The sequence below is a fragment of the Ostrinia nubilalis genome, chromosome 29 (genome assembly GCF_963855985.1).
Source record: "Ostrinia nubilalis chromosome 29, ilOstNubi1.1, whole genome shotgun sequence".
Taxonomy (NCBI): Eukaryota; Metazoa; Arthropoda; class Insecta; order Lepidoptera; family Crambidae; genus Ostrinia; species Ostrinia nubilalis.
The window spans coordinates 1,086,836-1,100,001 of record NC_087116.1 but is presented as its reverse complement, the minus strand read 5'-3'; the positions used below and the strand labels follow the sequence as shown (position 1 = coordinate 1,100,001).

The window sequence follows — 13,166 nt, the reverse complement described above, 5'->3', positions numbered from 1 at the left end:
AAGGTCCCAATGAGTTTTGGCTATAGTTACGAATAAAAACCACTATAGTATTTATTATATTGAAACAAACAACTATAAAAACTGAAATATAGATGTCTTCCAATAATCTTCATAATTTATTTATCTATGATTTTTACAAACTTTATATTAATTTGTTTTATCGAATGACAGCACATCAAGTTAAACAACATCTTATGCAGTTGAAATAGATGATATTATGCAACTAAAATTAACTAAAACCTAAAAGTCTTATGTGCTGTTTGGTACAAGGTAATATTAAGTATAACGTATGGCCATAAATTATGCTAATATATTCAATATACGTAAATATTGAATAGTCTTGTATAATATCCATTATTAATAATATTTACATATTATTCAATGTATATTTTGGTATATTATAGACTGTATATATCGCAAAATATTCGTAACTACAACCATAACTTATTTATATATAAAAATCTGTAATTCAATCTGTTATACGAAGAAACGGATATACGTAATTTGGAGTGGTGAAAAAAAAAGATTTTTTTATAACTACTAGCCGTAAATGTAAGTATATCGTAGAAATTATGGAAGTATTTTTAATGTATTTTAAATGAAGTGACTTGGAACGATCGCCTTTATTTTTTTGGCTTGTAATGTGATAATGTTGTGGAGTTACGATCAATTTGTATACATAAGTATTATAATCCACTTCAAGGTGAGAGTGAATAGGCACTTACAAGGCAAATATGTACGATTCTAGACTGCATCTCACTTGTCATCAGAGGTGGAATTGTGTAAAGCAATCGTAATCATTTGACAGTTCATAACGTACGAAAAAGTCAGTTAAAAAAAGCGTTTGACAGAATAATCGTACGTTATGAACTGTCAAATGATAACGATTGCTTTACACAATTCAACCTCCGGTGTGATTGGCGTCAACTACCGGCACAGTATTGCACAAATAAATAACTAACAGTCTCGTTAACCCTTCCAGCTAAGTTAAATGCTAGTTCAAGAAGTGGGTTTGCCCCAATAGTAAAAAACATACAAGAGATGGGGCTCTTCACACGTCTCCCTATCTTTTGGGCCCTACCGGTGCTTCAAGACAAACATATTATGGTAAATAATGTTCCATTGACATCAGTTGTAATGACAGTGTGGTTGCTGGAATGAAGAAATAGGGCTATAGTGCCAAAAGGCTATTTGTACGTGGGGTGATTCAGCCTAAGCCATCAACTTTTAGTTGGCCGATAGTTGGGTCGGGCTGTTAATCAAGACATGTATGAAAGTGTGCACATTACACCGATTTGGTATCGGCCGATTCTTCATAAAAATTAGAATCGGGCCCAACTTTCTTCCAACTAAAAGTCGGTGGTCTGCGTCTAGGCTTAAGAGTCATTACCGAAGGCAGAAATGACAGTAATATTGATGATGTCATTATTACTAATAATGCCTGTGGGTCTAGACAAAGTGCAAATTATAATCGCAAACCAGTCGAAAAGCCCTTTTTTTGTATGGAGTTTTGACGGATTCGATTTTCGATTCGATCAAAAAGTGCGTTTTGTCTAGGGGGGCAGGTCTGTCATGACATATCGATCGTTGAATCGATCGTTGATCGTAACTCCAACGAAACTTTGTATGTTTTGATTCCAAGATTCACATAGTTATAGTGAAAACTTGTCCAGTTATAGTATACTTAGAGTAAACGACGCTTGTTAGGTCTAAGTTAAAAGTTGAGTATACTATTAAACGTATTATGGCATAATATTTTGCTAGTCAATAAATACATTCTAGGCTCAAATACTTTGTTTTATTACTGTTTTACAAAACGATGACTGGATTCTAGTTCTAGTTTTGATGACCTAAATAGATAGATAAAAGAATGCCTAATAACGCTGTCTCTCTCACTCACGCGGACATATTTGCTCGTGTGAAAGAGATAGATAGTTCCTTAAAATTAAAATAAAATTGCCCCTTCGATTATCCACGTTTTATTACAAACAAAATTTGATACAAAAATACCTTACAACTAATATTTACAGTTTAAACTATAGTCACATAAAAATAGTCCTTGATACCCTAATAATAGAATGTAAAATGGAATGCATCGACACCGAACTTAAAATACCCGACTAGGAATAATGTACGTAGGTTAGAAAGAGACTGACCGATGATATTTGTAGCGTTGTCTCTTTATTTGTTTACTTAGATGGCTTCACAGTAACTAAAGTGGTACATAATAATAGTAAGCTATTCTTAAAATATAGACACAATGCTATCCCAGAATTTTAGATACTTAGGAGGGAAAAATATAATAAATTATGCATCTAAACCTTCCTCTGACTTTAGATTAATATCCATTGCGTTATAAAATTAAGCGAATTCGTTTTATATTACGCAAAGATGAAAAAAAAAAAAAAAATAGAGAGACAGTCTTACATTTATAGATGATTATTTCAAGTCGGGTATATTGTTCTTAACTGCTATAAGATTCTGGAATCTTTAAAGCCTTTAGCGAGCTTAAATACAAATAGTATTATGAATTTAGCAGTGGCATAAATTCGTGACACGTTTGGTAGAAAAACTTTTCTTCGTAAACATTTTTATTTCATATTCACAAATTACTGACTGGCACTATTCTTTTCAAAAAATATATGTCGTCATTATATTATATTTTAGGTAACATATAATAAAAAAAAAACAACAGAATCACTCGTATTTTCAGTCACTTTTTTAAATTGAAACTTAAAACCAATAAATAAAATGTCAGTAAACAAGTTTTTTTTACTAAGATTTAATATTTGACAGAATGTTTAAATTATGTCAGAATGACTTTATATTTAACTACTAAACCCTAATCAAGAGGACAAAAATTATGTAATCGTTTAATCATTAATTAAATCGAAAATTGTTTTGAGCAATTCATATGAAATATTTCAAAGAAAACTTCTCATACTTCATATTTTATATCACATAGGTATTCAAAACGCATATATTTCAATAATATACACAGCTTCTGGAGAGAAAAGTTTGTATACAATTTCCAAAAGGTGCCAAATATACTGATTTTTATAACAATAAATATTAGGAAACCAAAAATAAAAAATGTTTTAATACATCGCTGTATTTCCACACTAATATTTTTATTTATGCATAAATTTATTTATTTTGACAGTTATAACATTATGTTATGCATATTTAGAAGACCTTGATATCGTTACAAGGGTTTTTTCATTCGTAAACATCCAATATTATATTATTGTCAACACTGGTAAACACTGTAAAGAATTGTAGTCAGTTCTACACTTAGCTCTAATTCATTTAGTCTTTCCCTATTCCCATCTTTCGATACAAATTGATATGGTGTACCACACCGTAAAACTATAGGACGAATCTGTATTGTATATGTTTCAAAAATACCCATTTAATATATTCCTATAATCCTTTGAAAATAATATACCACTCTCTCGACGAAAGTACATGAAACGACAGACTCAATTAGAAATAAACAAACACATTTGTTATTAAAAATCGACTAGCATTATGATCCCAATGGCTCACAATGTTTTTGTTCGTGTACATCAATTTATGACGAATTTCCATGGCTGTGGTAACACTTAATAACATTAAATTGTTTACCTAAACTATCCCTACTAAAATTAAGTCTGAAAAATAAGTCAAGAAACCAACAAAAATAACACAAACTTAGTCGAAATGATAAGTCACAGTCTTATATGAAATTTATTTTAGCCATTCAATTAATATGCATATTACTTTTAAAACTATAAAGTTGGCCAATATTTCTAAGTAATAAATTCTATATAAGATGAGCAAATATTTTATAAAAACTATGATTCCTCTAAAATTGGAATCGTACATTCAGTCAGAACACAACCAATAGTCATTCACCAAACAAAATTTCGAAGTTAATCCATAATATACTTTATTTATTCTAGGATCTTTCTAATTCTGACAATAACATTTATAAAAATTTGGTCCCAAAGATTTTCTTTCAGAAGAAATTGGTCAAGTTTAACATAGTACAAGACAGTGCTGAAATAAACATCAAAGAGTTTTTAATCACAAACTTGATATTGTCTTTCAAAAACACCAAAAGCCATTTCTTATTATAATAATGAAGGCACTAATGTTCATTGTACTGTTACTACATCACCTTTATTGACTTACTGAATGGCTTCCATCAAATCCCGTTTTCCACTAAAATCTTTACAAAACCAAAATTTGCTAACGCAAATAATCTCATACAACTGCATTATCTGCCAAATGGCTCATTTCATCCCCCATACATCACAAAACATCATACAATTCATATAAATTTAAAAATATACCTAACAATATGTTTCTGGTAACTGGAAGAAGTTATACCGTCCGTGTTCGGACATTATGAACGTGTTCTCAGAATGTATTAACGTCTCTCTTTCCACTTCACTAAAATTCGATCTGACGAATTCTGGTTTGAATTTTGACTTTAATTCGTCTAAACTTTGGCTAAGATCTGTCTTCACGAACTTCAGCTCTTGAATTTTACTGTCTACTGCAGTAAATTCTTCAGATGTGTTTAGAGGTTGATATGTTGCTTCTTTTCCCGAAAGTATTTTATGTGATCCGTGGATGATGAGGGTAGATCCACGGCGTAGAGTCTCTCTTCCGTATTCCATTATTTCCAAAGAATTTTGGCCGATTACGAAGCTTTTGTAAGCTCGTAGAAAGACCACTGCTAGGGCCAGAAGACCGAAGAGAATCATGGAATAAGTTAAGATGGGTCCAGCGACAGGACCCACAGTCGTGGCAAGATAAATCCATCTCCATATAGGAGTGGTGACTTCGTGGATGCCCTGAAAATAATAATAATATGGTATTATTACACGTTTATGTGTTTCTGAAACATCGCAGATCGAGTTGGAGTCGTCCTGCTTAACAATACGGAGTTATTCTTATTATTATCTTTGATACACCTCAATTTTATTCTTACCTCTTCCACCCACATGACGGGGAAGATAATGTCCGGAAACCGGTGGATGTTGTTGACCCGGATATCCGGTGCGCGGTCCACCTTCAGGTTCAGCTGGACCCGGACAAATCCTTCAAGCGGGACGCCGAGTTTCTGTAAGTAGAAATAAAAATATTTTCATAGTGGTCTGAAGAAGCAGTGGTGCTTGCTATAAATTCAATTTCTTCCAGCATTACCTAATGTCCCAAACGAAACTTAAATCATCATCATTTCATTCAGCCACAGGACGTCCACTGCTGAACATAGGCCTCCCCCAATGATTTTCACAATGATCGGTTGATAGTGGCCTAATCCAGGGCCTACCTGCTACCTTTATGAGGTCGTCGGTCCACCTTGTGGGTGGACGACTTACGCTGCGATTTCCGGTACGAGGCCTCCATTCCAGAACCTTAAAGAAATTTTAATAATATTTAGAAACTAAGTGTTACCGGTTGTATCATGAAGTAGGTTTCGTGTTTCTCTTTCCGCGGGTTCAGGCCTTCAAAGCCATCCAGCAGGGAGGGTTCCGCTTCGTAGAAGTGAGGGTAGGAGAGGTACACTGGCGCATCTGGAAAAAATATAGTATTTATAGCCTGACCAGGAACATAAAAACCCTCGCCATGTTGCGGAAAACTAATGGTACTAATTTCTTTTAATGGCAACAGTAACTGAAAACTTCATTGACATGTCACCTTGCATGTCAGTCTATTGTTGTCAAAGTGTAAACAAACTTTATTTTAAATGTTTGCAATTGATTTTGTGAATTAAATTGCTAAAATATTTTTATAGTCGTGAAAGAAAAGTGGTTCACGATGTGTTAATGTATTTGTCGAAGAGAAATACTAAGGGTTCGGACAATATTTTCATTGAATAATGTTTCCGACAAAGGTTGTCAAATTGACTGACATGTTTATCGTATAGTACAGTCCACTATGAAAATTAGCTGTAGTCTGTTTCAACTACCTATTTTAAAGTTTTTTGTCACTTTCTAAGTTTTGAATTTTATGGAATTGGGAAAGAAGTACCGAGTTTGAAGCGTTCATGAGCAGACATTGCAGTTGAATATTCAAGTTCTGAATTTGATTATTGATGAATAATAAAATAAATCCTACTAGCTCGATTGATGGTTTCATTTAACTTATTTAAACCAGGTTACCTTTAATAATATTTTTCGTTAATTTATGAAAATATCAAATTAGCCCGTAATCCTGAATCCTGATACATAAATTTAGCCTATTAATTTAACACATGTACGACTGTACTCAGTGTTGCACTATCAAATGCAATTGAAGCGCCTCTATGCCAGGGTTTTTATGTTCCTGGTCAGGCTATAAATAGATAATAATAATAATTTACATCAATTTTTTGTCCAGTGTGCTTACCATGAGTTTACGTTAGGTGTGCTCGCTAGCGACTGCGAGGAAAAATGACTAAATGAATGACGGATTGTACGGCGCCCCTAGTGGTTACTTTCAAGAACTACTTAAAATCTTTATAAATTTATTTGACGCATTCGCTAGCGAGCACACCTAACATAAAATCATGGTAAGACGACGAGCACGACTCGAATTTACCATAGCCAAATTGAAGATTTGGTCTACACATCCCACGCTGGCCAGACGGGAATGGGAGGCTGTTTTTCGTCACAAAGACATTGTACCGTTTGGCACTGGGAAGTCGATCCTCGAACTCTTCCTATGTTCTTATGATTAATTCGTTGCGGGTCCAACGACAAACTTGACCTTAATTGGTTGGGTTTTTATTCGCGGTCGAGCTGCAGATCCTGGCTATACAAGAGGGTAGCAGCGGTGGGAACGACAGGTGGGAATAGTCCCGTGGACCAGCTCGATAGTACCATAATATCGTATTGTCATTTAATCTACATAGAATTGCCAGTTTGATGATGATACAAGAATTAGAAGTGCGTGTAATTCAGATTCTAAGATTCCATTACATAGTTAGTTACATACACGACGTTTTTCTTGATTGCGTATTAGTCTGGTCTGTGAGCACGTAGAATTTTGTCCCGCCACTGCGGGCGATCGTCGTGCTACGTGCTCACAGACCGGGCTTTAGGGCAAAACACGCACTGGAGATCCGGCTTACCATTGACAGCTGTTTATTTTAATAAGACACTTACTGTACTGGCACGGGCTGATGTTCTGCAGTCCCCGGGGCGGGCACTTCTCTCCTTCGCAGTAGCACTTGTTGTCCGGGTTCACGTCGGCGCACTCGAAGGTGGAGGCCGGCGGCGTGTAGAGACCCGTCTGGATGCCTGGAAGAGAATGTTTGTTAAATACCAAGTAACTCTGTAATCCCCAGTGTAATCCAGGGGAACCAGACGCAGGCTAGCGTACCATATCTCTACATTGTCGACATTCCACCAGCTCGCACTAAGCGTTTCGATGACTCTTTTATAATGCGAACAGCTAGGGACTGGAATTCGCTGCCTGCTGCTGTCTTTCCTGAACACTATAATCTGGGCCTTTTCAAGGTGAGAGTGAATAGGCACTTACAGGGCAGATACGTACGTACCGACCTAGACTGCATCTCACTTAACACCAGGTGCGATTGCGGTCAAATACCTGCCGGGGGTAGCTCAGGTCACAACAATAAGAAAGATCAGTTCGCAGTTCGCACACATAAAATAGTAAGTCTTAGTACTATGCAATAAAGTGCAATTCAGCTACCACAGTGCTACCTGAGCCTGCCTCTATGTTCACTTACCTATTGCATTACAACGTGCAAAATGACAATAACCCTGCTCTGTCGACCACTGAATTGGGACTACACCGTCATCTTAGAGCTAGAATTTGAAGGTGGAAGCGAGCTTCACTAGTAATCTTTAGCCTTAGAGAAACTGGCTACCTTCCCTCCAACTGGTGGAATAATAATGCTGACTTACATACTTACATAGCTACGAATGTGGACGGACTTGGAACAAGCCTTACGACAAACCAAACGGAGCAGAAAATTTTCACCCCTCTGGGAATCGAACCCGGGATCTCTGTATCTCACACTCCCTACTAAACTAGGCTATTATTTATTTAATGAAACTCACCATCTTTGTAAACATCCTTCCGGTACTGCAGCGGCAGAATCCTGCACAGATCCTTGTCGTATACATGCACGATGTCCGACTTGGTCACAGCGCGAGGCGGGAAGAACGAACCTTCGGACGCTCTGAAACAGATATTAGTCAGTTAGATGCTAGTGCACTTACATGGGCGTATCCAGATGCCCCCTCCCCCAAGTCAAAACGATCTGACCTAAAAAATCTTGCCCCCCTGAGCTCAAAGTTAGGTATGACTTGCCCCAGACCAGAAGCTGGGTAAGGCGCATAAGCACTTAATTTATACAATGGATATAATTTTTGTAGATTATAAGGAGAAGGGAAGTATAAAAATACCAATAGGTTGTGGTGCCCTATACATACTCAAACATAATTATTTGAGGACAGTGAGTTAAAATAGAGGTTCATCATCAACGGGACTATTCCCACCTCTCGTTCCCACCACTGCAACTCCTGTGTAGCCAAGATCTATAGCTTGACCGCCAATAAAAACCCAACCAGTGAAGGTCAAGTTTGTCCCGGGGGAAAGTTAAACTGTCGTTGGACCAGGTTCGTCATCAAGACATTTAGTCCCTTTTCACACGTCCCGGTTGCCGGCTAACCGGCGCCGGGTACCCGGTCGTGAAGTGTATGGGCATGCCGGATTAATTACGCCGGAACATGTGAAAGCTACGTACCATGCCCATACACTTCACCACCGGATACCCGGCGCCGGTTAGCCGGCAACCGGGACGTGTGAAAAGGGACTAAATGTCTTGATGATGAACCTGGTCCAATGCCTAATCTCCACTGACCCGGCAAGACCCTCTTATTTACCAGAGGCACATGGAGGATTTGTCCTGACATTACACTGTGTGTCACTGCTTCGGGACAATAAATGGGCTAGAAGAAGCAGCGCCAGTCAGCCAACTCAGTCACCTTTGTGTGTACTGTAAGTACATAAAGGTAACAAAATTACATAACCATAATATATTTGTCATCAATGGGGCATTTTAGTCGTAAATAAGTCACAAACATGAGGTAAGCGAATGCAGTTAACATTTAAAACCCAAGCAAAAGATAGGCTCAGTAGCGTTATACTCAAGTATGGCAGGCATGGCTGTTTCCCTTTGGTTTCCCTCTGAAAATTGTAAACCCCTACATACCAAGTCTCCCCTTCTGAAGTGTCTAAACCTGCCAAAAAATAAGATGTACTTCCCTACCCCCTGGATCAGATTGTCCCTGGTTCAAAATCTGGGTAGCAAATAGTCCTGCTAACCCTTCGAGCTGAGCTAAGGTTTATGCTTGTGTCACGAGTTGATTCACAAAGTTCCGGCAAGTCCGGATATCATGGGCTAGTGTCGCCTTATAACAAACACTCTTTAGATACTCCTTTCTAGGTCCCTATAAAACGCTAAAAAGTTCCCATAAACTTCATTCCAAAGCACATCTTTTCCAAAAAGTTTGTCAGTTGACTTGTTTGGTAAATAATGACATCATCGGCCTAACAAGCTTTTGTACTTTTAAGCTTTACTTTAGAGCTTTTCTTGTAAACATGAATCACATAAAAACAATCGCCCGTATTCACAAACGATGCTTGCTTAAGTGAAGCAGAAAATCGAACGCCCAGCGTTAAATAGAGCTCTGTGATTGGTTCGTGTGTCACCCTGTGCGTCCACGCGCACTGTGAGACCTCATAGTAATGTTTGTGAATACGGGCGTTATTTTCTGACCCTCATAACTTTGTCTCCAAGGTTTATTAGTATGATGTAATTTATTTTATAATTAAAACTCAGCTGTTCATTACGTTACACTGCCCTTGAACTCACGTTAAATTTAAACTGCTTACATTTAAATACTAGTGACAACCCGCAACTATGCTCTTCTAAAAGCAGTTCCATTACGGGACTATTCCCACCTCTCGTTCCCACCGCTGCAACTCCTGTGTAGCCAGGATTTACAGCTTGACCGCCAATGACCCAACCAGTGAAGGTCAAGTGTGTCTCGGGGTTAAACTGTCATTGGACCCGCAACGAAATTAATCAGAAGAACATAGGAGGAGTTCGAAGTTAAGTGTTCGACTTTCCAGTGCAAAGCGGATAACAGGAGACAAAACAAAGGTTGACTAACTTTATGAAAACACACAAGAATAGTGTCATTTCAATCGGCCTTTGTCCACAGCTGGACAAAGACCCCCAAGGATTTCTGCAACTATTAAATTTCCTTCACTGCCCGCATCCAGATACCTACTTCTTATAACCTTCACCAGATCGTCAGTCCACCGAGTCTACTTTATGTTTCTTTATTGCAATAGACTGCCGGAAGTTGTCGGTATTTTCCCTATAACGGCAAATATAGTTTGTGCAATGTTTATTTTATCGTTTATGAAGAAATTACTCATTGTCCTTTTGCTTGTTGTGTGTTTAAACGTTGCCTCACGTTTCAATGAAGCTGAGGTAACAGTTATTTATGAAATGAATTCTTGGGAAGTGCACACGTAACTTAAGTCAGGGTAAACTTTAAAAAACTTTTAACCAACTTCAAATGGAGGAGGAAAGGTTTATCTAAATTAGTTCAGTAGTTTAGTGTTAAAATCAAAATAACTGGATAAAAAAGCATGTCATGGCTTCATTAAACTAAGTAGGTATGTCATCCAGATATACGAATTGAAACGAAAGGTTTTACTACAAACAAATTCATATAACTGATTTATTTTTTTCCAAGTAGGCTTTGAAAAGGCTCCCTGTATTAGCCATATCACGCTTCCGGACATTAAATGGACCAGTACTTACTGAGAAGAAGCAGCACAAGAAACTCAGTCACTATTTGGTTATATTTTTAATGAACTGTCGGAAAAATACGTTTAACCCTGGCACTTGGCAGGCTGGCACCGACTCCGATCCTACTCAGTCTTATGATCTGCTTAGAGCATAGCATAGTGTTTACCTGATGTTATTGCAAGGGCGTTCCTTCCAATGCGGCAGATGGTCCAGGCCGTTGATTTTGTCGATGTACCCGAACCGCTCCATGGACTTCTGGCCAGTGTATATCGTTTCGACTTCGTCTAAGGTTCCGTTTCTCTGGGGACGAAGAAAACAGGTTAATTTAACTAAATTTACCAAGAAAATGAACAAAAATAGTTTAAAAACTTTGAAACTTTAAATAGACTGCCTCATGTGGAAATTGAACTCATAGCCTTTCTGATAGGTGAACTTCGGCGTCATTTAGTTCGTTTCAGCCAAAGTACATCCACTGCTGGACAAAGGCTTCCCCTAAGGATTTCCACAATGACCGGTCCTGCGCTGCCCGCGTCCAGGTACTACCCGCGACCTCCACCAGATCGTCGGTCTACCGAGTAGCCTCCCATATTGCGTTTTCCATAAAGTCATGGACTATAATTTCAGCTGGTTTCATAGCTAAAATATGACATCCCGGTTTATCAATGTCCCCAGAACTCTTTGGTCAACAGGACTCCAAAATACGTTACGTAGTTTCGGATTTATCTGTCACCGTCGCTCATGCTGTCGTCTCACTTAGCATGAAAGGGATAGCAATATTCTAAACTTCGGATAACGTTCGGAGAAGTCCCGCAGAGCAGTCGCTTGGCAAGCGAAACATCGCGGATTCAAGTCCTAACTTGGGTAATTTTCGAGAAAAATCAAAGTTAAATTACTTACAGCAAGCAATAGTCCCATCTGACTGTTCGGTCTTTTACCCTTGGGGTAAAAATAATGCGCGAGAGTCACCAGGGGGTCGTCGTATCTGAAAATATAAAAAATAAAATAAAATAAAATAACTAGCTTCTGCCAGCAGTTTCCGTTTGACACAGAAAGTCTATCGTGGGCGTGTTTCTTACAAAAACACTATTATTTTGTAACTATCAAAAGCATTTATAAATAAGTTTTCATTTAAAAAACATAAGAAATTAAAGATTTTCAGGATGAGGATAAACCGTTATATTTTTTCCTAGGTCTCAAACTGTCACCAAATTCAGTGGTCTAAGCATGAAAAGATAACAGACAAAGTTACCTACATACGTATTTATAATGTCTTTCTTCATCATCATCCTCATCATCATCAGGTCATTTGTCTCCAATGCAGGAGCACGAACTTCTCTAATTTACAGACTTCCACGGGAAGAGTAGGAGTGGTCCTTTTTACGCAATCTGATACTGTTTGAGTTGAGGGTGGTCTTATTCTACCCTGATAAATCTGCTGTTAACTTACCCAAAGACTAGCTGTTCTGCAGTAACTTGAACGAATGGTTTGGCTCGATCCTTGTACGTGATGGCGAGGCCGGAGACAAGCAAATTGAAGAGGAAGCCGGCCAGATTTGGAGAGAAAGAGGTCACGGTCTGAAATAATAAGAAAAGGGAAGTTTCTTTAAAAGTAAAGGGTAGTTCGGAGTCGTTCAGACGAGTCATTTAGCGACTTGCCCCACTTTTAGCTTGGTCAATGGGCCTAATCGCCAGTTTGAATTTTTAGTTTGGACAACTTTCAATGTTTTAGTAGTAAATTAAACCAAATCAATAAAAATCTACTCTAGAATCTTGAGGTTGCTGAAAGAAAAAATGTTTAAAAATTCAATCCGGAGACTTGGCTTGGTGGAACCAAAAAACATCTTAGAAATGCGAATTTTACAGCCAATTTAAAACTAACATAGTTTTCAGGATTATATTGATGTCATCATCATCATTTCAGCCACAGGACGTCCACTGCTGAACATAGACCTCCCCCAATGATTTCCACATCGCACGGTTGGTAGCGGCCTGCATCTAGCGCCTTCCTGCTACCTTTATGAAATCTCCACTCCAGAACCTTGCTGCCACATTGGCTCTCAATTTGTACTGCGTTTTCGGGTATGTGACCTCCACTCCAGACTCTTGCTGCCCCATTGGCCAACAATTTTGGAAGTTTTTACTTACCAAAAGAGGAATGTTGGGCACGACCAGTTTCTGTGCTTTATCCACGGACAGTTCTGGAACGAAGCGCAGTATCTTGTTGTGCTGGAACGTGACCGTATCGTTGTCGTGGAACTTGATGTTCACCTTCTCCATGTCTTCCCTGGAATGGAGAAGACCGTCAGTTGGGGAATTTATGAAGAAAGAAAGAAAC

At 38.1% G+C, this 13,166-nt stretch overlaps 1 protein-coding gene across 1 annotated transcript in view; it reads right to left on the bottom strand.

The window, feature by feature from the left end:
• Window positions 1–1,963: 1,963 nt before the first annotated feature.
• Window positions 1,964–13,166, bottom strand: part of LOC135085673 (scavenger receptor class B member 1) — a 117,045-nt gene continuing 105,842 nt past the window's right edge. The window contains exons 5-13 of the mRNA XM_063980469.1: window positions 12,977–13,115; window positions 12,279–12,406; window positions 11,729–11,813; window positions 10,998–11,131; window positions 8,061–8,182; window positions 7,140–7,274; window positions 5,449–5,567; window positions 4,982–5,113; window positions 1,964–4,844 (exon numbers count right to left, since the gene is read on the bottom strand). Coding sequence (XP_063836539.1) covers window positions 4,338–4,844; window positions 4,982–5,113; window positions 5,449–5,567; window positions 7,140–7,274; window positions 8,061–8,182; window positions 10,998–11,131; window positions 11,729–11,813; window positions 12,279–12,406; window positions 12,977–13,115 — 1,501 coding nt within the window. The 3' untranslated portion in view covers window positions 1,964–4,337. The remainder of the gene's footprint in view (window positions 4,845–4,981; window positions 5,114–5,448; window positions 5,568–7,139; window positions 7,275–8,060; window positions 8,183–10,997; window positions 11,132–11,728; window positions 11,814–12,278; window positions 12,407–12,976; window positions 13,116–13,166) is intronic.